The 26,909-nt window shown below is 42.9% G+C and overlaps 1 protein-coding gene across 4 annotated transcripts in view; it reads left to right on the plus strand.

Annotated features, from left to right (window-relative positions):
* The window catches only part of LOC124260930 (F-actin-monooxygenase MICAL3-like), a 73,860-nt gene that overhangs the window by 34,357 nt on the left and 12,594 nt on the right, over positions 1-26,909 (plus strand). For 3 of the 4 annotated variants that reach the window (XM_046695251.1, XM_046695253.1, XM_046695254.1), the window contains exons 3-14: positions 3,089-3,380; positions 4,101-4,308; positions 4,731-4,844; positions 5,199-5,300; positions 6,741-6,997; positions 7,834-8,091; positions 8,457-8,662; positions 8,767-8,915; positions 10,051-10,204; positions 10,621-10,669; positions 10,775-10,922; positions 20,319-20,461. In XM_046695251.1, the coding sequence (XP_046551207.1) occupies positions 3,117-3,380; positions 4,101-4,308; positions 4,731-4,844; positions 5,199-5,300; positions 6,741-6,997; positions 7,834-8,091; positions 8,457-8,662; positions 8,767-8,915; positions 10,051-10,204; positions 10,621-10,669; positions 10,775-10,922; positions 20,319-20,461 (2,052 nt within the window). In that variant the 5' untranslated portion in view covers positions 3,089-3,116. The remainder of the gene's footprint in view (positions 1-3,088; positions 3,381-4,100; positions 4,309-4,730; positions 4,845-5,198; positions 5,301-6,740; positions 6,998-7,833; positions 8,092-8,456; positions 8,663-8,766; positions 8,916-10,050; positions 10,205-10,620; positions 10,670-10,774; positions 10,923-20,318; positions 20,462-26,909) is intronic. The other variant, XM_046695252.1, reaches the window with a different exon arrangement.

Genomic DNA, 26,909 nt, shown 5'->3' on the forward strand with positions numbered 1-26,909 from the left:
CTTCATGTAACTAAACCAGCAGTGTTCATGATGATCTAATGCCTGCTCCTCCCTTCATGTAACTAAACCAGCTGGTTCTGTCAGCGTTGCATCTGACAGGGGTCAAGGAACTTCCTCCTCTACTGACCACGGCTAATCACCACGCCAACTCACATGGGGTAATCACACATACCTGCCACACCCACTCCCCTGGGGTCATCACTCACCAGAGTGTGAAGGGTGGAGATCACTGCTTGGTGACTGTATATTCTTGAAGTGATTTGTTTCCTGTTTGACGAGTCAGACTTGGTATGTATAAACATGGAATACATTTTTTTAATTTTTTATGTTTCTCACCAAACCCCACCATTACCATATATTACCATCTATAAGCCAACCCCATAGATAAGCCGACCCCCAAACTTGACCCTTAAAATCAGTGTCAAAATGGTATGTTTCGTGCATAAGCCGACAAGTCATAACATTTAAGCTGTATATTATATCTTTAGGACATATAAACATAGAGCAGTCTCATGTCTGTAGTCTCTCACTTAGCTGTGGTTCAAGCTGTGTTCTAACAAGCTGGATGTCAGTTAACACTCCACTGAGTACAGTTTGCCTTCAGGACAAATTCAGATAAGATCATTGGAGCAATATTTATCTAAGTAAAATGTATCTAGCCTATCCCTCATAGTATGAGTGGTATTTTCTGTATATACATCTTACACATGCCCCACCCGCATGTGTTGTAGGTAAGACAGCTATTCCAGGGACCTCCCCCTCATAATGAGACAAAGTGTTTGCGTGACACAAACATTCTCTGCCACAGTAGCATGCGTGTCGTGGGTATTGTGTCGCAGGCGACTGTGCTGCTTCTAGTGCTGCGTGACTATTGTCCTCCTCCTGTGTATAAACACAACTGGTATTTGTGGTCTCCAGCATACAAGCTGGACTTCCCACTGTAATTCATGTTCAGGACCCACTTTATTGATAATGAACATTCCTTTGCTTTCTGTTTGAAGTATGTTTCACAAACGACTATACTTTCGTATCTGTATAAGCATTTACTTGTGACGAGGGTTTGATTCCCCACTTGGGTACATTGTGTAAAGCCTACATCTGGTGTTCCCCACCGTGATATTGCTGGAATATTGCAAAAGGGGTTAAATTCTCACTCACTCACTCATATCTGTATAACTTTGCTTTGCTAAGCTTTGCTGTCATTGGTTTTAGATTTGATAATGTAAGAATATTATAAACACTTTCTCCTTTTGTAGACATTGTGAACAGACAGCACCTCCTTCTTCTTTCTTGCACACAAGTGTATATAACCACTGTTGTAGTTTCTCTGGGAGGGACCCGTGAAGGTCTGGGTTAGAACGAACCTTCAGTAACCCATGCTTGTTGTAAGAGGCGACTAATGGGATCGGGTGGTCAGGCTCGCTGACTAGGTTGACATATGTCATCGGTTCCCAATTGCGCAGATCGATGCTCATTCTGTTGATCACTGGATTGTCTGGTTCAGACTCGATTATTAACAGACCGCCGCCATATAGCTGGAATATTGCTGAATGTGGCGTAAAACTAAACTCTCACTCACTCACTCTCTGGGAGGGAGGGCTACCCGCAGGTTTACTAGCGTGTTTGTTTAACATGGAGAAGTCTGTCAGGATCAACACCATTGGATGAACATGGGATTCTAACCTGACAGCCAGGCAATTTGGGAAAAAATAAGTATTTTGTTCAGAATTGGGATATTTTCTTACATTAAACCTCTTGCTCTTATTGGTCCTTTCATCAATGAAATACTGGCTTCTTCTGCAGTCATATAACTGGCTATTCCTTGTTGCATGGGCCAGGAAGATTTGTAATTCCAGTTTTTCATGAAATTTGCTTTACTAGACCTCGATTGATCCCTGACTGGCCACAGCTGACTAGTTCAGAGGTCATTTTGGACTTGTAGTTTATGTAAAGTAACTAGATTTCTTTTGAAATTGTCCCGCTAATAAAATCTCACAGTAACCATGACAACAAATTGTGGCCATGTCTCACCGCATGTATGTGTACAAAGAGTAGAATGAAAAGATATTGAAGACATATGGATGAAGTGATGTTAGCCAAAAGTAAATGGGAAAGTTAAACATGGTGGTCTGTGATAACTAATAGCAATCACAAATATGGCAACATTTATCATTTGTGTGTTTCTGCTGATTGCCACCACTAGTTGTGAGTCTTGGTTAACGGTTATGGAAATCTGCCCATTGCTGTTATGAGAAGTGCAACTTAATTAGGTTTATGACTATAAGTGTGATTAGAGCGAAGTCATTACCTGTCTGTGTGTGCACTCTGTGCCATCAGTGGACTTGGTTTCCCCATCCTCATATACATGGAGAGGGATGAATACGGGCCCCAGTGCTGATGATGCTGATCTGCTCCCCACTCTAATACTGACGTGAGTCCCTGAAAACCCCCACCCCACCTAGATGCTGATGTGAGTCCCCTACTCTGATGCTGATGTAAGTCCCTGCTCCACCCCACCCCACCTAGATGCTGATGTGAGTTTCCCTCCTCTCTATACTGATGTGAGTCCCTGCCCCACCCAGATGCTGATGTGAGTTTCCCTCTCTAATGCTGACTTGAGTCCCTGCCCCACCCCACCTAGATGCTGATGTGAGTCCCCATCTCTAATACTGACGTCAGTCTCTGCCCCACCCCACCCCCACCTAGATGCTGATGTAAGTCCCCATCTCTAATGCTGACATAAGTCTCTGCCCCACCCCACCCCACCCCACCTAGATGCTGATGTGAGTCCCCCAGTCTAATACTGACATGAGTCTTGTACTGGGCTACAGATACAAAACATTATGAGAGTGCCTACCCCCTCCTTTAGTGTCCCTTCAGCTTCAGCTCATAATGAATTATGGCGGAGGCCATGTTTCAGTACCAGATGAACTCTAGTTTTTAAGGCCTACAACACAAAGGTTATTGACATTAACAATTGTTTTTTGCAGATACCTCTGATGAACAAGATCTTGTACTTGGAATTTTGCCAGATTTTAAATGAAATGTGTGTTGGTGATACTGGGCCTGATTGTGTGTTTACTTGCAGGTAAGCTGTGAGCCTTGTCGCCGTGACAATGATGAATGGCACGGAGTGCGACACAAACCCCGCTTCCCAGTTGTTCGATCAGTTCATCAGCGCTGTCACATGCAAGAGCATTCTAGGAACCTTCCATGACCTATGTGACAGCCTCGGTCTCACCAACACTGACCATCGGAACTTCTATAAACAGCTAAAGTCAAAGCTGACATCATGGAAGGCCAAATCACTATGGACGAAATTGGACAAGCGGGCATCACATCGCGACTATCGCAAGATGGAGGCATGTCCAAATACAAAGGTAAATTGACTTTTTAAGCACATTCTGGAGATGCTGATGAAGTCCAACATGTTGCATTCATCATGTTTTTAACAATAACCAGGGCTCAATTTAGTGCTTTGTTACTTGCACTGGTGCAACCCAATATTACAAAGTGCAACATAAATATTAGTCTAACTTGCACCAGGTGCAGGTCAATTTGTGAGTGGGTAAACTTCTGAATAAAACATCTAAATAATTCAATAGCATATTTCTTTCATTACATATTGCAATAAAAGCAGTGCAAATGGAATTTGGCTGGTGCAGCTAGGTTTTTATCTTAGGTTGCACCTGGTGCAAGTAGGTTAACATATCTTAAATCGAGCCCTGATAACAGTGGACGTTTATGTACCTACAGTTCATTGGGATGTTTTGGAGTCTCCAGGGCCAAAAATGGGGATATGGTTGTTGTAAAATGTGTGACTGAATCACCACCACATGGATGCGTTTTCTTGCCATCAGTACAAGGGACAGGAATTGTCCATTCCATCCTGATCTGTACAGGTTGCTGTTGTTGTTTCCTTGTGCCCATAACACAGCTTCAGTTCACCTCCTCATTGGTGTTTAACTGTGGTAGAGAGAGTTTGGTAACAATATTGTTACCGTAAGGCCAGTGAACCATTATAAAGGTGCTCTTGTCACTGTGAAATTAAACAAATGAGGAACTTTGAGGAAGTGGTAGATTTGTGGTGGGTGTTGCAGGTGCTGATTATTGGTGCTGGGCCGTGCGGGATGAGGATGGCCATCGAAGTGGCATTGTTGGGAGGGAAGGCCGTCGTGGTGGAGAAGAGAGACCGGTTCTCTCGGAACAATGTCCTTCACCTTTGGAACTACCTCATCTATGACCTGAAGAACCTTGGTGCAAAAAAATTCTTTGGCAAATTTTGTGCTGGTTCCATTGAACACATCAGTAAGTATAGCAACTGGTTGCACTGAACACATTAATTGGTACAGTGACTGTTTGCACAGAACAAATCAGAAAATATTGTGTTGATCAGATTTATTTGGGTCAAAAGTATCTTTCTTTAGTCTCTGGGTCAAGATATTGTTTAACCAGTAGATCAGTCGTTTAGATTATGTGCTAATCACAACAATTTACTGTCAATACTGAACATATATCAAACCAAATAGAAATCTGCAACACAGTATATTTAATTTGAATGGTGACCAATATACACCCAGTCAGAGAATGAATAAAACAGAGATTCATATCCAGTATATTATTTGCTTCATATCACAAGTATTGCTACAAACATGTGTAGTGTCGGATTGTTTTCCTTCTATGTGGTACAGCTGAGTATTGTGAGCTCTATACTGTGGTGTTTCCGCCAGGTATCCGGCAGTTGCAGTGTATTCTCCTGAAGGTGGCGCTGCTGCTGGGTGTCGAGGTCCATGTCAATGTAGCATTCGAGGAACTCATTGAACCCCCGGAAGATCAGTCAAGTCGTGAGTAATGACATTTGGTGTTGTTATTTTCCCATTCAGATCTATAATCAACCAATCAGGAATCACTAGTTTGTTCTGGTTGGGGGAGGGGAGCAGTTATAGAAACAATTGTCACAGAATAAATAAGTTTGGTTAGCCAATCAAATGCCTTATATTTACTTGTACATTAAGTTTGAACTCAATATGCAGAACAAGTGTTCCAGATTGTATTTTTGTCCAATGTTATGCATTGAAGTTTGAAAGTATGTCTCGTTGCTTCAGGGACATTTTGTCAGAGAAACCTTTTGTTGACAGAGTTGTTCACTTGTCAGATACCATTCTAAAGTATTTTTAACTGATGTCCTCCTCTTACAGCGATCGGATGGCGCTGCCGTGTGACGCCAAGCAACCACCCCGTGTCCGAATACCAGTTTGATGTCCTCATTGGTGCTGATGGCAAGAGAAACACAGTTCCAGGTACAGTTATCTCCCTTGGCAAACCATCCCACGATGGCTTGATCTGTGCTGGATGAACTCCACTGCTGTAGAGTGGAAGACATTTCTGTGGGTGTCCAGACCCTGGAATCAAGAGTATCATGGGACCCTCTATTATCGCGGTAGTTAATGTTGTCGCCATCGGGATTATGAAAGGCTACTGACATTTAGCATTTAATATATATTTTCAGTTGACTGATGTTTAATCTTCATTTCTGTCACAAATAATGTGACACATGGTCACAACTCGTTTAATACCATTCCGGCAATTCCGATTGTCTCGTTTGACCCGGAAATTGAAGCAACTCTCTATTATCGCGGTATTGCTATTTTCTTACTATGGCACACGGTACAAGCAGATGACACTGTGAAACGTTTACTAATACAAGTAACGAATCTAAATAGTTTGATCATTAAAAAATATTTAGGAATTTTATTCACATTAGTAATATCATCATGTTTTTAACCCAAACATCTGAAACGTCTATTCATTTGGATACAAGGTAACAATAACGTTACAAAATGATGATTTTCCGCCTTAAAACGTACCATACAAGTTGCTGCCGTGTGTAGAGTGAAGTTGCATAATACGTCACTTCCTGTTATATTTTTGGCATGGAAAATATGCAAATGACCTTATAGTTGTCGCAGGATTACTCTTGACGAAGTAAGTTTTGATTCATGCTAGATGTAATGGCAGTAGGGGTCATACTAGTTTTAAAATGTTCTAGAACTTACTGAAAAGATGAATGCTTAAATATTTCTACGATAGACATGACATTCCAATGAAATAAATGACTTTTTCAAGAGCGATGAATATATTTTATGTAATTTGCATATGTAAACAGCCGATGCGGGGCGTGGTGTGTCTGCTTTCCCGATGTTTTTGCGTGCCGCGATAATAGAGAGCCCACGATAATAGAGAGTCCCAGTATACAAACAGTGTATTCCCCTCACATAATAAACATTAGGTCAACATCAGGTCAACATCAGACATTTGCATCTCAGTTATCCTGTGTGTCTGTTTCCGTACCCTGGACCCCATCTCCAGTGAAGGTATATAAGTTCAGTTCAGATGACCCAGCACTGACAGTAGCCATCCAATCAAATTACATGATGGTGGGGACCCTCCATATTGGGGAAGTAATGATATTAACCTGTGCTGTCATGATAAGCCTTAAATACAACTGGTAGCATAAGGACGTCTCTCACCTTGTCTGATACACAAGAAAGCATGTTTCACAGCAAGAACTTCATTCTTATTTTTAGTAAAATTCTTTAAGATATATATTTTTAACAACAAGGAAATATTTGTTGAATGTAGATCGGTGCTGAACTCTCTTTCTGTTAAGTTCATGTTCACCAGCTGTAGAAAGTCGGTTAGTGATAATGGAAGGTCAACATCAACACTTTCTGTTCCAGGTTTTAAGAGGAAAGAGTTTCGTGGAAAACTGGCAATAGCCATCACAGCCAATTTCATCAACCGCAACTCGAATGCCGAGGCGAGTGTGGAGGAGATCAGTGGTGTGGCGTTCATCTTCAACCAGAAGTTCTTCCTTGACCTCAAAGAGAAGACCAGCATTGACCTGGAGAACATTGTGTACTACAAGGACGAGACTCACTACTTCGTCATGACAGCCAAGAAGGGCAGCCTCCTGGAAAAGGGTGTACTCAAAGAGGTACGGGAAGTCGTCTAGTTTTCCTGAGTCAGTAGAATAATTAACAAATCAGTTAAATATCAGTGGGGATCAAGTCCAGGCTAAATACAGACATATCTGATTCAAGTTTAAAAAGGACTGTGTAATGTTTTGCTAAATGTTATTTAGCTTAATAATAATCTAATTACACAGAGCCAGTGTCTCAATGTTACACTTGGCACCACGTGTTATGGTTTCAGTGGTAGATTATCAGTTTGTTCAAGTCAAGATGAATGCCGGCTTTTATGTAACTCAACAAGGTCAGTGTGGACTTATTATCATTCTCTGATGATCTCCTGATAGGCATAAGTTCAGCTGGCATGGACATACTAGACTGACCACACTTCTGGGTGCAGCTAAGCTGTTACTTTGATCTAACTGTGATGTTCACTCCCAAGGAAGACAGTAGGTAGCTCTACCTCAACTTCACTGTGACACTGAACATTGAAATTGTTTGACCGTGCAGAACAGGAGGGATAACGACATACTGTCATCAATACTTGTGACTGGGCATGTTGACTTATGTATACCCCTGTGAAGTTCGGTTAGAATCAGTCTTAAGCAACCCAAGTTTGGTGTAAGAGTCAACTAACATTAGTCTGGCTGGCTAGGTTGATGCAGGTCATTGTACCCCAATAGTGTAGATCACTGCTCATGATGTCAACCCCTGGTTTGTCTGGTCCAAGCTTGATCATTTACAGGCCACCTTCATTTATGTGACATATTGATGACTACAGACTTGAACAACTAACAGTGGCTCAAAGTTTTGATGAGCCGACTGATGAATGGAGAATCTGATGACTTGTTTCCCTTTGCAGGACTACATTGACACTGTCCAGCTCTTGTCCCGGGAGAACGTAGATCAGGATGCATTGTTGAATTATGCGAAAGAGGCAGCGGACTTCTCGACCAATCACCAGCTTCCATGCCTAGACTATGCCGTCAATCACTACGGCCAGGCCGACATTGCCATGTTTGACTTCACGTCCATGTTTGCAGCAGAAAACGCCTGCCGGGCCCTGGAGAGGCACGGCCACAAACTTGTCATCGGGATTGTCGGGGACAGCTTGTTGGAGGTGATTATAGGAAGATGTTTCATGTGTATAGTTGCTGTGGTGTATGACTGACAGTCTGGATGGGTGAATAGCCTCCCACAGTAAACAGCATGGAGACTAGCAGATATCTAAAATCACACTTAAGTGGCATAGCACAATGTATTTTCATAAATGATGCAAAATTCACATTATGTTTACCATATGCAAGACGAAAATTAAGAAGAAGCGACAGCTCTTTTTGTCAGGCTGACAGATAATTATGGGGGAAATATTTCTTTAAAATATATAAGATTTGGATGGGTTGAAATGAATGTGAAAGAAGCAGAACCTTCTGAGTATCCGTTACTCTGTTACATGACAGTAACAAGTGATTGTATATCTGACAGCCGTTCTGGCCAACTGGGTCGGGGTGTGCCAGGGGCTTCCTGGGAGTGTTTGATGCTGCCTGGATGATCAAGAGCTGGGCGTCAGGCAAGATGTCCCCTCTGGAGGTGATCGCAGAGAGGGAGAGTATCTACCAGCTGTTGTCACAGACAACGCCAGAGAACCTCCACAAGAACCAAAGCCAGTACTCCATAGATCCCAACACAAGGTCAGTTATGAGGCGGATGAAATCTTATTTTAGAGTCATACTGGTGATTTACTAGTTGCATGTTGAATTTTTTTGTACTGATGTTTCCACTGAAACTATTTCAGGTACCCCAACATGAACTTGAAGAACCGTCTGAAACTGGTGCAGGTGAAGCACCTGTACGATGGCCCTCTTGACAATATGATGATAGAGGAGGCAGTGGATGATGGTGTTCCTGCTAAGCGGTCTCGAATCTCTGGCACAGCCGTCAACAGTAAGTTGTATACTCAGGATGTGTGTATTGCCATCATACCTATAGATGTGGGTGCCATGTGTGAAGCCCTTTACTTGTATCCTCTGCTTTGATGTTGTTAATATGGCATAGATCTCAGTTCACTCATGTATAGTGTTGTTTACTTACATTGATATTTTAGCCACCTACTTTTCATTATCGGGTGAGGTGTGGGCTACTGTAATATAAATCCTTCATTTGGCCTAATGATGGGTGATCTTTAATCATGAGGCCAAATGACGTCATAGCAGATTTACATGCTAACATATTACAATTGACATCTGACAGTATTTGTTAATTTGTCAATTATCTCCCTATGCTGTGATGTAGCATTTGCTCATTCCCTCTGCCCACCGGACTGTTCCCCAGACTGATCCCCCAGAGTGCCCACCGGACTGATCCCCTAACTGTTCCCCAGACTGATCCCCCAGACTGATCCCCCAGAGTGCCCACCGGACTGATCCCCTAACTGTTCCCCAGACTGATCCCCCAGAGTGCCCACCGGACTGATCCCCTAACTGTTCCCCCCAGACTGATCCCCCAGACTGATCCCCCAGAGTGCCCAGAGTGCTGATCCCCCGGACTGATCCCCTAACTGTTCCCCAGACTGATCCCCAGAGTGCCCACACCGGACTGATCCCCTAACTGTTCCCCCAGACTGATCCCCAAACTGATCCCCAGAGTGCCCACCGGACTGATCCCCTAACTGTTCCCCAGACTGATCCCCCAGAGTGCCCACCGGACTGATCCCCTAACTGTTCCACAGACTGATCCCCAGAGTGCCCACCGGACTGTTCCCCTAACTGTTCCCCAGACTGATCCCCCAGAGTGCCCCTAACTGTTCCCCAGACTGTTCCCCAGACTGATCCCCCAGAGTGCCCACCGGACTGATCCCCTAACTGTTCCACAGACTGATCCCCCAGAGTGCCCACCGGACTGATCCCCTAACTGTTCCCCAGACTGTTCCCCAGACTGATCCCCCAGAGTGCCCACCGGACTGATCCCCTAACTGTTCCCCAGACTGATCCCCCAGAGTGCCCACCGGACTGACCCCACAACTGACCACCGTAGTGTTTCTGTATACATGTCAACCCTGGATTACTTGCTTGTGTTGCAGACGATCAGATCGACAGCTATTCTCTGCTGCGCTGGTGTCAGCGGGTACTCAACACGGGCAGGTTCCGCAACGTTCATGTGGTGGACTTTGCCGGATCATGGAGGAACGGCCTTGCATTCTGTGCCTTAATACACGCCTTCCGACCCACACTGCTGTAAGTAGCCGCCACACCAACACAGTCATCCATCTTGTTACTGCGAACTATCAACACCTTTTTGATATTGATCTTTTGATGTTTTTTTTAACCTTTCAAAATGGTGCCTCCAGCATGAAGTAATCATGTATTTTGGAGCTAGTTGTCTTATTTTGACTCTTACAGTTTCCAGAAGTTAGTATCATGTATCACCCAGACTCAATTATTTACAGACTGCCGTCATACAACTGAAATATTGCTTAGTGCAATCTTAACCAACAAGCAAGTCATCATGTATCATGTTGAAGTGCATGAGTGTTCTCAGTGTTGAGGAAGCTGGTAGATGCCCAAGTTTATGACAAATGTCATTTTTAACATCTGTACCTTCAGTACCTGATCAAGCTTGTGGTGTACACATGTTTACTTGTATGTTGTAGTGACTTCAATCTCTTGATGGAGAGTGATGTGGCCAAGAATAACCAGCTGGTAAGTTTTATGTAAATTTACAATTCATTAGAAAATACTACCAATAATATGTGTCAAGTCAATCATAGTGGCAATTGTAAATAGAACACTGGTTGTGTCCCATAGGCCTTTGATGTCGCTGAGAAGGAACTAGGCGTGCCCCCGGTGATGACAGGCGATGACATGGCCAAGTCCCAAATCCCTGACAAGCTGACGCTGGTGTCCTACATCTCACAGCTGTACGCCATCTTCCGCAAGGAGCCACTGCCCACAGGTGAGTACCGCATGCTCAGTTATGAACTACGTGGGATTTGGTCCTCAGCACTCCGCGCTTGTCATAAGAGACGACTTATGGGTTCAGTATCTTTACCTTTTACCGTTTCTGGTATTGTACAGTAATTCATTCTTCACGTGTGTGTCTGATCAGTTAATTATTTTGAGGAGGGGGCATCTCCTTTTTCTAGTCTATGTGCATAGACTTTTTCTGCACTAATGAATGTGATGACCTCAAGATACTAACCTTTACCTGCTTTGCATGAAATCTTGCATGAGCTTTTCTTTTTAACTTTGCCAGTTGACGCAAACTTGATATTCTGTCAGCAAACTGGTTGTTATGTCCTCATGGCAGCAACAGAAGATGGCCAGCTCAGTGCCATCAGACTGGAAGACAATCCTTTCTACGGCGTCAGTCTAGCCGGAGTCAGCAACCAGCCGCCATGTCCCGTGCCGCGGGCAGACAGTCAGCTGAGTTACGACAGACCGGGAATCCCTGAGTGGGTGAAGTTTGTGGCCAGTCAGACCTCCATGTCCGAAGATTCCAGCGTCAGCGAAACCGAGTCTGAAGGCACTACAGCTGACGGTAGTATCACAATCTGGAAGAAGAGTGGTCGAAGAAAGATGGACAGCTCCAACAGCTCTGATGATGAGCTGAAGAAACCAGCTGACAAGACATACGTGGTGGACTGGGTGAGCAGAAGTTCCACAAGCTGGAGTGACAATTCCGATTCTACTGGGACTGATGATGAAGAGAAAAAGCCACTCAGTGTTAAGGCCTTGGCCAGGTTTTATGATGGACCCAGAGGATATCCAGTGTCACATCGGCCAAGAAGCCACAAGGTTTCAGCTAAGGGAGTGGTAAAACCTGTCAATGTTGAAACGTCATCTGATGTTGTGGCCAACTTGTCTGAGACCCAGATAGGGAATGAGGCAGTTATTCTTGATGACAGTGCATTCAAGACATTCACTCAGGAGGACATGGATCAGTCTAACCCAGAGTGTACCATTGAGGGCACTCGACTGACAGGGGAGGACCTCTATAATACTCTGACACAAGGAGATGACTTAACACTTGCCCCATCTTCTGTCAAAGAAGCAAGTTCAGGTGATATGACTGTCCAAAAGACAGAAGATGTACAGGAAGCTAAGACAGAGAGTACAGATAATGCCCAGTCTGTCAGTATCGATCTGGAGGAGGAATGTTCTGATGAAGCTGGGACTGTACAGAGACAGGTAGATATGGTTATGCCACACACTTACATTGATAGTCAGCCCCCTAATCCTGCTCCACTAGAGTATACAAGTTCCTGCATCGAGGATTGTTCAGGTGAAACTGTTGCTCTGAAGACAGAAGTTACATCTGATGTTGATATGCAGGAAATTAAGGCTCATGGTGATCCTTCCAATGCAGCTCCACTGCCAAGTATCAATATTCCCATAGAGGAAGATGTTGATGTGTGCAAATCCAACACCAAATCTTCAGAGGATGAAAAGATGGCACCAAATGATGTCAAAGCTGGCAAAAGGATGTTTGTTGGTGATGATAACATCCCTTCTGAGGAAGGAGGGGACGATGCGGATGTGGACTCCTCAGACGAGGAGACAGTTGTTCCGCTTGACGTTAAGTCCCTAAAAAAGAAGTTTTCTAGGATTGCAAGTACAACACATGAAGAAACAATACATGTTAAAAGGAGAGCTAAGAGTAGTTCTCAACAAGCTGATGTCATAGGGCCGAATGTTGACAGTAAGGTTCGTCGGTACCTGCACTAGTACACTGGAGGGAAGGTAGCATTGCCAGGTCTTGCTCCCAGCCTTGAGTCATCCACAGATGACCTGGTTGAGGTGTCAAAAGAAAAGTACTCTAGTTCTGAATTCAGAAATCTAGGAGCCACTCAGTCTACAGAACAAAATATAATACCAGAGACACGCTCATCCACCAGTAACACACCATCGGCTTTTGTAGAAAATACACATCTGAATATTGAACAAAGATCAGAAAAAGATCAGTTAGGAGGAAGTAGTGATGTAGAATCTGCTTCCATCAACTTCACAGCTTCTAAGAGAAAATTCACAGAAGCATCCGAGAAAGAGATCAAGAAGGTGGATCGCAGGAGTTCTTTCCGATCTCCCCAGTATCTTCAGGGGAGGAGCTACATGGACATATTGAAGGAAAGCCACCCACAGGGTGCTGAGAAGATTGCTCTAGGACATGGAGGGAGGAAGGCAGATGGTGTCGGTGGTGACAGGAAGGCAAGCAAGGGTCAAACACTGGATCAGACGCGTATTGAAGGAGGTGGATCAGAAACGCAGACCACACACATAAAAGTTGAATCAGACACACAACCACAGGATGGAGACGATGATGGGAAATTAGAGTTTATCATTCCAGGTGAATATAGTGAGCCAGGTGTTGTTGAATTGGGTGGAACATTCTTACAGCTTCAGACTGAATCATCAACTGATGTTGTAACAACAGTAACCAGGGATTCAGCTACAGTTGCAGAAGTAGATGCAGCTGGAGACCAAGAACCCTGTGTGAAGCAGACCAAAGATGAAAGTGAACACATTGAGAGTAAGACTGATACAAGTGATGAAGATACTGAGGACTCGTTCTATGATGCAGGAGAGTTTACAACGCGTGACGAGGTTGACACCACGTGCTGTGAGGCATTGTACCAGACAGCCTGTGAAGCACCTCCAGATGAGGTGCCGGAGTTTACACACGATACATTGTTTGATGATGATGTTTTTGCCACAGCGGTAGGTACCCAGCTAGCTTCGCAGCTGAAACATGTGTCTGTGTCTGAAGACATGGAGTGTTAAAAGAATGAAAGAACGCACTCATCTGACAGTTCAAAGAAGGGAGGATCTTGTTCATACCACAGATCATGTTGTGTAGCATAATGATGCTGTGTCAATAATATTTATATATAGTGCTAGCGGGAATGAGGCTTTAATCCCATATGACAAAATACAGCTTCATTTTCGTTTTCGGATGTACTTTCAACATAGCCAAGTTTGTGTGAAAGTTAATCCAACCTTATGATCGGCAGAATTGTTGGACTAGTAATCTGCTTATTCACTGATTAGCAGGACTGATGGACTAGTACTGATCCACTGATCAAAGATTAGTGTGTGGTTCTGTAAATGCAGTTTGGTTGTGGCGAGATATCCATGTTGTGTGATGGGTGAAGGAATTGGGTGATCTTTTTCCTTTGAAATTATCCATGCTGTTTCCACCCAAGTTCCTGCTCAATTTGTGCTACAACTTAGTCAAGCCAAAATGTCTCCCTGATGCACCTTCATTCAAAAGTGACTTAATATCTGACCTGAGCACTAATGGTGGGTATTAGGTTTAGAATATAGAGATATGTTCAGCCTTCAACTAAACATTATTTGAGAAGATTTAAAGTACCACAAGCTGGAACAGTGTTCCTGGTGGGTTAGCCTGGGGGAAGGAAGATTGAAAAAGATCACCCATACAATCTTCAGCTTTCCTCCAATGCTCCATAATGGTAATGACATGTTTATAGTTCTAGACTTGGCATGTCTTGGGTCGATTTGTCCCCGACACGACTTTCGTCACTGTGTATTTGTGTCAGAATAGACAACTGACTTGCAGTACTATCATATTACAGCCACATGTCTGTCGTGTCACACATTTAATGTATCTACTTTTTCTGTTGGTTTACTGATATAACTGAATCCCAAAGCAATTATCCGAGAAAACAGTAATTCAAATTCAAATCTGTTTTTATTACAAAGGCTGTTTTGTCTTTGTTATATTGAAAAAAATATGAGAATACAAAATTAAAACGGCACACATGGCAATATCAAACAAATTATGAGTAAATATTCACCTTTCATTGTAATGATGACATATATTGTGTTTAGTCTCTGCCACTGCAGGCTGAAATAGAGAGACATGTGGACCTGTAGCCTCTAATGTTTAGGCAAGGCTGCTACTAGGGTTTGTCTGTAGACATTGGGATGATGTCCCCTGGAAGATGATGGCAAGCAGATCTGCTAATTCCTGCAGGGAATAACCACTACAGAATATGTTGTTTAATTTTTCCTAAAGCGTAGTAAGAGCAAGATTTAGGATGCCGTGTGTGTGATGCTGATACCAAGGGGTTGTATGTATCACAGACAAACACTGGACTCGATGTCAGTGTACTGGTGTCTGGTGGAATATACAGAACTCACGGTGCATTGTCACATGGTACTTAACAGTGTAGGATTCCATCATCATGGAGAAGCCTGACAACATAATGGCAGGGGATTCTTGACTAGAATAGGTCCCCAACAACTGCCAGCAGTCAGAAGTGACCAAACGGATTGCATGGTCAGGCGACAAGGTGACCATTGCATTGATTGTAATATCACTGGTTTGTCTGGCCCAGTCTCAGGTGTTCACAATCTGCCATCTTGTAAGTTGAATGTTGCTGAGCATGGCATTAGCTAACACACCAACCAGGACAAACAAACACAGTCGAGTCAGGTCAGCTGATGTGTCCTGCTGCTTGTTCCTATGCTTTAGATGGTGGTAGGTTAAACGATGGCTTTGCATGTATATTTTTCATATAGTTTACAGAGGATGGTGTGGCTTTCAGTTAGCATAATTTGCAATGAGCTGTTAAGTTTTTTTGCATTTACATTTATATTGATATATACAGATGCATGCAGGTCAGTGTTAGGCATGGTTTTAATTTTTTATATATGTTTTTTAGCTTTTGTAGGCATTTTATCATGGCAGGTGCTGGTCTGCCTAGGTTAGCACAGTGTTGATTGTTTCCTTCTACACCACATGTACCTTTGTATGTATTGTTCAAGTTTTTGTTGATTACTTTTTGAAAGACTGTGATTGGCAATAAAATGTGATATTTGTGACAGTGTGTTTGTGTTGTTTATGGTGGGACTATAGGATTCATTACCAGCCAAATACACAAGGTTCTCAGTGTGCTGGTCCGGGGACTAACATCAGTAGACTAAAGTTATAAGTGTACTGTTGACTGAGATATTTATAGCCTAATGTTGGCTACTCAAGAACCCAAGGCAACATATACTCAACAACACCCTTACATCCAAAATTGTGGTAAAATATTCATAATAACACCCATTATAAAATCCATCACACCCTAGAATCAAATGCTAGGTAATGCCCTTACATTATACACTCAGTAACTCCCTTGTGTCAAATAGTCACGAGTAACACTCTGTCATCAAATACTTAAAATATGACATCCATCATCAAGGTCAGAGTAACACTCTGTCATCAAATACTTAAAATATGACATCCATCATCAAGGTCAGAGTAACACTCTGTCATCAAATACTTAAAATATGACATCCATCATCAAGGGCAGAGTAGCACCTAGGGATCAAATACTTAAAATATGACATCCATCATCAAGGGCAGAGTAGCACCTAGGGATCAAATACTTAAAATATGACATCCATCATCAAGGTCAGAGTAGCACCTAGGGATCAAATACTTAAAATATGACATCCATCATCAAGGGCAGAGTAGCTCCTAGGGATCAAATACTTAAAATTTGACATCCATCATCAAGGGCAGAGTAGCTCCTAGGGATCAAATACTTAAAATATGACATCCATCATCAAGGGCAGAGTAGCTCCTAGGGATCAAATGCTTAAAATATGACATCCATCATCAAGGGCAGAGTAGCTCCTAGGGATCAAATACTTAAAATATGACATCCATCATCAAGGGCAGAGTAGCTCCTAGGATCAAATACTTAAAATATGACATCCATCATCAAGGGCAGAGTAGCTCCTAGGGATCAAATACTTAAAATATGACATCCATCATCAAGGGCAGAGTAGCACCTAGGGATCAAATACTTAAAACAAGACATCCATCATCAAGGGCAGAGTAGCACCTAGGGATAAAATACTTAAAATAAGACATCCATCATCAAGGGCAGAGTAGCTCCTAGGGATCAAATACTTAAAATATGACATCTATCATCAGGGGCAGAGTAGATCCTAGGGATCAAATACTTAAAATATGACATCCATCATCAAGGGCAGAGTAGCTCCTAGGGATCAAATACTTAAAATATGACATCCATCATCAAGGGCAGAGTAGCTCCTAGGGATCAAATACTTAAAATAGGACATCCATCATCAAGGGCAGAGTAGCACCTAGGGATCAAATACTTAAAACAAGACATCCATCATCAAGGGCAGAGTAGCACCTAGGGATCAAATACTTAAAATAAGACATCCATCATCAAGGGCAGAGTAGCTCCTAGGGATCAAATACTTAAAATATGACATCCATCATCAAGGGCAGAGTAGATCCTAGGGATCAAATACTTAAAATATGACATCCATCATCAAGGGCAGAGTAGCACCTAGGGATCAAATACTTAAAATATGACATCCATCATCAAGGGCAGAGTAGCACCTAGGGATCAAATACTTAAAATATGACATCCATCATCAAGGGCAGAGTAGCACCTAGGGATCAAATACTTAAAATATGACATCCATCATCAAGGTCAGAGTAACACTCTGTCATCAAATACTTAAAATATGACATCCATCATCAAGGGCAGAGTAGCACCTAGGGATCAAATACTTAAAATATGACATCCATCATCAAGGGCAGAGTAGCACCTAGGGATCAAATACTTAAAATATGACATCCATCATCAAGGTCAGAGTAACACTCTGTCATCAAATACTTAAAATATGACATCCATCATCAAGGGCAGAGTAGCACCTAGGGATCAAATACTTAAAATATGACATCCATCATCAAGGGCAGAGTAGCACCTAGGGATCAAATACTTAAAATATGACATCCATCATCAAGGTCAGAGTAGCACCTAGGGATCAAATACTTAAAATATGACATCCATCATCAAGGGCAGAGTAGCACCTAGGGATCAAATACTTGATAACATCCTGGCAGCAAATATCCACTAACAACCATCATCAAATGCTCAATAACACCCGTCGCCATATAGCTGGAATATTGCTGAGTGCGACGTAAAACTAAACTCACTCACTCACTCACTCACTCAATAACACCATTCTAGTAGACAACACCCTGGTGTGAAATACCCAGTAACACCCAGGCATTGAATAGTGAATACAGGAATGGCAATTTTCTGCAATTTTATTTCAAATTGATCATTTCAAATCCCATTCCATGACACAATGTTAAGTTTTCAGTCAAATATAGATTTTCCTGTTGCCATGCCTGTGAATAACACCTAACAAATTCTCAATAACACTCTGGAACAGATGCTCATTGACACCTGTCTTCCAGTTATCACTTCTGCTCGTAGATATGAAATAAACACATGAGTGGACACAGCAGGTGTTCTGCTGTCATGGCAGCATGTGTCATACAATCCATCTATGTTGCTAAACCAGAAAACCAGAAATGTATTTGCATTGTAACACCTTATCTGATGAAAACACTTTTAATTTTATGCTCCATATATTCAGTGTTAAGTACCGGTATGTATATGCCCTCCCTGCTATTGTAATTCCTCGTGAATACCTACTATAGTTACCCAGTCTTATGTCTGATAGAGGACTGTTAATGTCAGACTGATCCATACAGCTACGTGCTTGAAGTCACTGCATGACACTGTCACTTGGTGGCGATGGTATCAGTGGTGTATAAAATACATTCCTCGCCTTTGTTGACACAACACACTTTCCAGGGAGCGCCTGTCTGTAGTTGTTCAAGGTTAGATAACTGTGATACGGCTTTATATCAACCTGATTCTCAGGAAAGAAAGCAGTGAATGATATACAGATATGTCAAGCATGTCTGAGATATGATGGCCCTTTGTGATGGAAATAGACTTCACGTATTTGTAAAGTAGGGGGCCCCAATAATAGGATGGCGGGGTAATCAAGTTGTATAAGACACGCCCTGCATTGAGTAACAGCTCTGGGAGTGACTGAAGGTGACTGGAAGTCTGTCACTGTATTGTATCTCCCACTGTTATTTATTCAGTGGAGAGGCCAATATTGCGAAAAAACATTTTCAGTATTGGAAACAACATTTTCAGTATTGCAATGGGTCATTCACAACTCTGACAGTGTTATTGTTCAAGAAATCCCTGTGAGATTCTGGGTTTTCGTCTGTCCCAGCAACATAAGCTGGTCCTAATGGGCGAGATAATGAATCCTGTGAGATTGTGGGTTTTAGTCTGTCCCATCAACATAAGCTGGTCCTAATGGGCGAGATAATGAATCCTGTGGTCAGGCTGTGGGACATACCGGCAGTTGATTGGAGACATGCATGGATCATTGCTCAATCACTGGATTGTCATGTCCAGACATGACTATTTAAAGGCCCTCACCTTATTGTTGGAATTTTGTTAGCAATATTAGAAAACCAATAAACCATTTTGCAATTACTTCACACCTATGCCTCTCAAAAAAGTTACCATGAAATATATTTGATTACTTCATACATCCCTGTTGGTGAGTTACACTGGTTCACTTGTGGGTCCAGTCCTGTGGAGCTGACCCAGAAGTCCTGTAGCCTGACCTTAGGCTGAGGCTCTGGAAAGCTTTGGCCCTGGTTCAGTCTGTTCCAGTAAGTCCTGGGCAATATGTCCCTCTTCAGTTATTTCCCTTTAGTGGTGAGAACTCTTGCAATTATTGATTGGTGTTAGGCACAAGTATTGCATCAGATGAACAACTGCTGCCTGTTGTTGCTCTAATTCTGATCACCAGACAATCGTCGGTGCTTGCTTCCTCAACCAACTCTTTTTATTCATCAGATTGTTGATTCCATTAAAAATTAGTCCATCCATGTACACCTTTGATTGTCCACCTTGAGAAGCCATGCCTTGAACGTTCAGTCAGTGTGAGACAGTTTTATATGTGTCTCATTGTTTGGAGCAGTATTTCAATAGTTGTGATAAAATACTCAACTATTTGATATGGACTGCTTTAGGTTTCGTGAATTGTGTGCTAGTTTGCATGTTGAAAACTGCTTAATACTATTCTGTGGAGGGCGGTGGGGTAGCCTAGTGGTTAAGGCGTTCGCTCGTCACTCCGAAGACCAGGGTTCAATTCCCCACATGGGCACAATATGTGAAGCCCATTTCTGGTGTCCTCCACCGTGATATTGCTGGAATATTGCTAAACGCGGCGTAAAGCTAAACTCACTCACTCACTATTCTTTGGTCAGACACACACGTCGTTCTCCAGGGTTTAAACTCCAATTTACATGTCCTCATTCAAATAGAATATGTATAATATTAATGATTCTGTTTTGGTTTTACAACACACTTTCAGTAGTTCACAAATTATTATGATATGATATGATAACTATTATATGATATGAAATTATGGTATGATATTATTCATTATCCGTGATATTATCTTCCAGTGACGGTGCAGGTTCAGCGACGCCACCATGCAGAGCCGTCACCAAAGAGCCTCCGTTCCCCGAGTCGCAAGATCTCCCTGCTGCATCGACTGTCGAACCGTTTTTCGAAGACCAAGAGGGTCAGTGCCACCCCGGGGAAACTGGTCGGTACATCTGCTCACGCCTCATGTGTGCACTGTCCTCTGTTCAGCCGCATGTGCCTCGTGTGCCAGATGTCCTCACCTCTCTCTGACACCTCCTTCCCCACTGCCAGGCGGACATAGAATAAGTTAACTTGGAGCTTATTACAGAATCTGGGAAATTATTGTTTCGGGTTAATGCCTTATATTAACTTTAAGGCCCAAAACTTTATTATCAGGAGCATTTGGCAGATGAATTTATATGTTGGTTGTTTTTCCCTCTTCCAAGGTAGGGGGGTAGCGGTGGGGTCGCATAGTGGTTAAAGCGTTCGCTCGTCACACCGAAGGCCTGGGTTTGATTCCCCACATGGGTACAATGTAGTACTCAGCCATGTTGATTTAATCGCCGCCTCAATCTTCACGCTCGGACACGATGTTTAATGCGAAAATACATACATGAAGCATTTTGTCACAGGTCATAACCAAGCACGATACATCCAATAAGTTCCATAATTTTACGTATAGGTAGCGATTTCTTGCTTAATATGTTCAGAATACCATTATTTTACCCAAAACTTTTGTCTAAATCTAAAGGTTTTCGTTTACGAGGACGATATCCATTGCTGTAATATGATTGGCTGCCTTAGGTCACGTGTCTGATTTTGACCAATGACGACCCTTATAGCAGACTGTGGCGAAAAAGCGTCATTAGAAACCAATTTTATCCAATAAAATCGCTTCTTACAACTGTGAAAATACTTTGACAAGGGTACAGTGATATTGTTGATGTTCAGAGCTTTCGAACGATGCCCGACATCAAACGATTTGCCGCGTATGTTATTCATAACGAAGCTTCGAAAACGGAGGTATTTTCAGTTGTTATGTCATTTTACCGAGCGGAAAGCCACAGATATCGGGAAATAGGCGACCATACATATTGTTTAAGAAATCTTTTATAATAATTTTCTGATTACGTAAAGATGAAAATATAAAAGAAAAAGGCACGGGCATATTGTGACATGTCACAAATGGAAAAAATCGCCATAGTTTTTGCTCCTTTCGTGGTTTATCTGGACGTTATAAATGTAAGCTTGCATTTTCATTCAAATATAAATTTATTTAAGTTGTAGTTGTATAAATTTAATAATATTATAAAAATAAACTTCATATTTATCAACAGTAGGATTAGATCTTTTAAATTGTGTATGGGATGTAGTAGCAATAACGTTTTACAAGCTTATAATTTCCTTCATAAACATAGGCTTCATCTATGACCTCAGAGTCTCTGGGAACTCGGTGTCATGGCAGTAAATGCCTCTGGTTGACTGGTGTTGAAAGAGTTAATTATGAGTGATGTAAGACTACTGACAATGCTACAAGGAGACTCTGTGCAGGGACAAGTAGTATACAGGACCTAGGGGTAATTAGGAGGACCTGGGGACATGTCGACCGTCATATTTAGCAAAATTTGAACAAGTTTCACACAGCAAAATCAATCTTACCATAACTAGCACAGATTAGATTGGTCTGGTTCACAAGGTCCACACATCGAAATCATACAGCAAGGGTTTGAATATTTTCAGCGACTCCAGGGAGAAGGTAGTTGTAATTTATAATCAGAAGTAACTAACCAACGCCTTGAAGATCAGCATGCATGTACTAGTGCTTGATTTGTCGTGCTACACAGTCCTGTCTCTGTAGTGTGTTCATGTAATGGTACAGACCTCACCCCCTGTATACACCCTCAATAAGCTACACAGTCCCATCTCTGTAGTGTGTTCATGTAATGGTACAGACATCACCCCCTGTATACACCCTCAATAAGCTACACAGTCCCATCTCTGTAGTGTGTTCATGTAATGGTACAGACATCACCCCTGTATACACCCCTCAATAAGCTACACAGTCCCATCTCTGTAGTGTGTTCATGTAATGGTACAGACATCACCCCCTGTATACACCCCTCAATAAGCTACACAGTCCCATCTCTGTAGTGTGTTCATGTAATGGTACAGACATCACACCCCTGTATACCCCCTCAATAGAGCTACACAGTCCCATCTCTGTAGTGTGTTCATGTAATGGTACAGACATCACCCCCTGTATACACCCTCAATAAGCTACACAGTCCCATCTCTGTAGTGTGTTCATGTAATGGTACAGACATCACCCCCTGTATACACCCTCAATAAGCTACACAGTCCCATCTCTGTAGTGTGTTCATGTAATGGTACAGACATCACCCCCTGTATACAGTCCCCCTGTAGTGTGTTCATGTAATGGTACAGACATCATCCCCCTGTATACCCTACACAGTCCCATCTCTGTAGTGTGTTCATGTAATGGTACAGACATCATCCCCCTGTATACACCCTCATAAGCTACACAGTCCCATCTCTGTAGTGTGTGTTCATGTAATGGTACAGACATCACCCCCTGTATACACCCTCAATAAGCTACACAGTCCCATCTCTGTAGTGTGTTCATGTAATGGTACAGACATCACCCCCTGTACATATAACCATCTCTCAATAAGCTACCCTCAATAACAGTCCCATCTCTGTAGTGTGTTCATGTAATGGTACAGACCTCACCCCCTGTATACACCCCTCAATAAGCTACACAGTCCCATCTCTGTGGTGTGTTCATGTAATGGTACAGACATCACCCCTGTATACACCCTCAATAAGCTACACAGTCCCATCTCTGTAGTGTGTTCATGTAATGGTACAGACATCACCCCTGTATACACCCTCAATAAGCTACACAGTCCCATCTCTGTAGTGTGTTCATGTAATGGTACAGACATCATCCCCCTGTATACACCCCTCAATAAGCTACACAGTCCCATCTCTGTAGTGTGTTCATGTAATGGTACAGACATCATCCCCCTGTATACACCCTCAATAAGCTACACAGTCCCATCTCTGTAGTGTGTTCATGTAATGGTACAGACATCACCCCCTGTATACCCCCTCAATAAGCTACACAGTCCCATCTCTGTAGTGTGTTCATGTAATGGTACAGACATCACCCCCTGTATACACCCCTCAATAAGAGACACAGTCCCATCTCTGTAGTGTGTTCATGTAATGGTACAGACATCACCCCCTGTATACACCCTCAATAAGCTACACAGTCCCATCTCTGTAGTGTGTTCATGTAATGGTACAGACATCACCCCCCTGTATACACCCTCAATAAGCTACACAGTCCCATCTCTGTAGTGTGTTCATGTAATGGTACAGACATCACCCCCTGTATACACCCTCAATAAGCTACACAGTCCCATCTCTGTAGTGTGTTCATGTAATGGTACAGACATCACCCCCTGTATACACCCTCAATAAGCTACACAGTCCCATCTCTGTGTGTGTGTTCATGTAATGGTACAGACATCACCCCCTGTATACACCCTCAATAAGCTACACAGTCCCATCTCTGTAGTGTGTTCATGTAATGGTACAGACATCACCCCTGTATACACCCTCAATAAGCTACACAGTCCCATCTCTGTAGTGTGTTCATGTAATGGTACAGACATCATCCTCTGTATACCCCCTGTAAGCTACACAGTCCCATCTCTGTGGTGTGTTCATGTAATGGTACAGACTGTATCACCCTCCTGTATATCTCTGTAGGTGTTCATGTAATGGTACCTCACCCCCACACCCTCAAGCTACACAGTCCCATCTCTGTAGTGTGTGTTCATGTAATGGTACAGACCTCACCCCTGTATACACCCTCAATAAGCTACACAGTCCCATCTCTGTAGTGTGTTCATGTAATGGTACAGACATCATCCCCCTGTATACACCCTCAATAAGCTACACAGTCCCATCTCTGTAGTGTGTTCATGTAATGGTACAGACCTCACCCCTGTATACACCCCTCAATAAGCTACACAGTCCCATCTCTGTAGTGTGTTCATGTAATGGTACAGACATCACCCCCTGTATACACCCCTCAATAAGCTACACAGTCCCATCTCTGTAGTGTGTGTTCATGTAATGGTACAGACATCACCCCTGTATACACCCTCAATAAGCTACACAGTCCCATCTCTGTAGTGTGTTCATGTAATGGTACAGACATCATCCCCTGTATACACCCCTCAATAAGCTACACAGTCCCATCTCTGTAGTGTGTTCATGTAATGGTACAGACATCACCCCTGTATACACCTCAATAAGCTACACAGTCCCATCTCTGTAGTGTGTTCATGTAATGGTACAGACATCACTCCCCTGTATACCCCTCAATATCAAGTATACCCTCAATAAGCTTACACAGTCCCATCTCTGTAGTGTGTTCATGTAATGGTACAGACATCACCCCCTGTATACACCCCTCAATAAGCTACACAGTCCCATCTCTGTGGTGTGTTCATGTAATGGTACAGACATCACCCCTGTATACACCCTCAATAAGCTACACAGTCCCATCTCTGTAGTGTGTTCATGTAATGGTACAGACATCACCCCCTGTATACACCCTCAATAAGCTACACAGTCCCATCTCTGTAGTGTGTTCATGTAATGGTACAGACATCACCCCCTGTATACACCCTCAATAAGCTACACAGTCCCATCTCTGTGGTGTGTTCATGTAATGGTACAGACCTCACCCCTGTATACACCCCTCAATAAGCTACACAGTCCCATCTCTGTAGTGTGTTCATGTAATGGTACAGACATCACCCCCTGTATACAGTCCCCCTCAATAAGCTACACAGTCCCATCTCTGTAGTGTGTTCATGTAATGGTACAGACATCACCCCCTGTATACACCCTCAATAAGCTACACAGTCCCATCTCTGTAGTGTGTTCATGTAATGGTACAGACATCACCCCTGTATACACCCCTCAATAAGCTACACAGTCCCATCTCTGTAGTGTGTTCATGTAATGGTACAGACATCACCCCTGTATACACCCCTCAATAAGCTACACAGTCCCATCTCTGTAGTGTGTTCATGTAATGGTACAGACATCACCCCCTGTATACACCCCTCAATAAGCTACACAGTCCCATCTCTGTAGTGTGTTCATGTAATGGTACAGACATCACCCCCTGTATACACCCTCAATAAGCTACACAGTCCCATCTCTGTAGTGTGTTCATGTAATGGTACAGACATCACCCCTGTATACACCCTCAATAAGCTACACAGTCCCATCTCTGTAGTGTGTTCATGTAATGGTACAGACATCACCCCCTGTATACACCCTCAATAAGCTACACAGTCCCATCTCTGTGGTGTGTTCATGTAATGGTACAGACATCACCCCCTGTATACACCCTCAATAAGCTACACAGTCCCATCTCTGTAGTGTGTTCATGTAATGGTACAGACATCACCCCCTGTATACACCCCTCAATAAGCTACACAGTCCCATCTCTGTAGTGTGTTCATGTAATGGTACAGACATCACCCCCTGTATACACCCTCAATAAGCTACACAGTCCCATCTCTGTAGTGTGTTCATGTAATGGTACAGACATCACCCCCTGTATACACCCTCAATAAGAGACACAGTCCCATCTCTGTAGTGTGTTCATGTAATGGTACAGACATCACCCCCTGTATACACCCTCAATAAGCTACACAGTCCCATCTCTGTAGTGTGTTCATGTAATGGTACAGACATCACCCCCTGTATACAGTCCCCTCAATGTAATAAGACACAGTCCCATCTCTGTAGTGTGTTCATGTAATGGTACAGACATCACCCCCTGTATACACCCTCAATAAGCTACACAGTCCCATCTCTGTAGTGTGTTCATGTAATGGTACAGACATCACCCCCTGTATACACCCCTCAATAAGCTACACAGTCCCATCTCTGTAGTGTGTTCATGTAATGGTACAGACATCACCCCCTGTATACACCCTCAATAAGCTACACAGTCCCATCTCTGTAGTGTGTTCATGTAATGGTACAGACATCACCCCCTGTATACACCCTCAATAAGCTACACAGTCCCATCTCTGTGGTGTGTGTCCCATGTAATGGTACAGACCTCACCCCCTGTATACACCCTCAATAAGCTACACAGTCCCATCTCTGTAGTGTGTTCATGTAATGGTACAGACATCACCCCTGTATACACCCTCAATAAGCTACACAGTCCCATCTCTGTAGTGTGTTCATGTAATGGTACAGACATCACCCCCTGTATACACCCTCAATAAGCTACACAGTCCCATCTCTGTAGTGTGTTCATGTAATGGTACAGACATCACCCCCTGTATACACCCTCAATAAGCTACACAGTCCCATCTCTGTAGTGTTCATGTAATGGTACAGACATCACCCCTGTATACACCCTCAATAAGCTACACAGTCCCATCTCTGTAGTGTGTTCATGTAATGGTACAGACATCACCCCCTGTATACACCCCCTCAATAAGCTACACAGTCCCATCTCTGTAGTGTGTTCATGTAATGGTACAGACATCACCCCCTGT

The sequence above is a fragment of the Haliotis rubra genome, unplaced genomic scaffold (genome assembly GCF_003918875.1).
Source record: "Haliotis rubra isolate DU_JTF1 unplaced genomic scaffold, ASM391887v1 Scf781, whole genome shotgun sequence".
In the NCBI taxonomy this organism is placed as follows: domain Eukaryota; kingdom Metazoa; phylum Mollusca; class Gastropoda; order Lepetellida; family Haliotidae; genus Haliotis; species Haliotis rubra.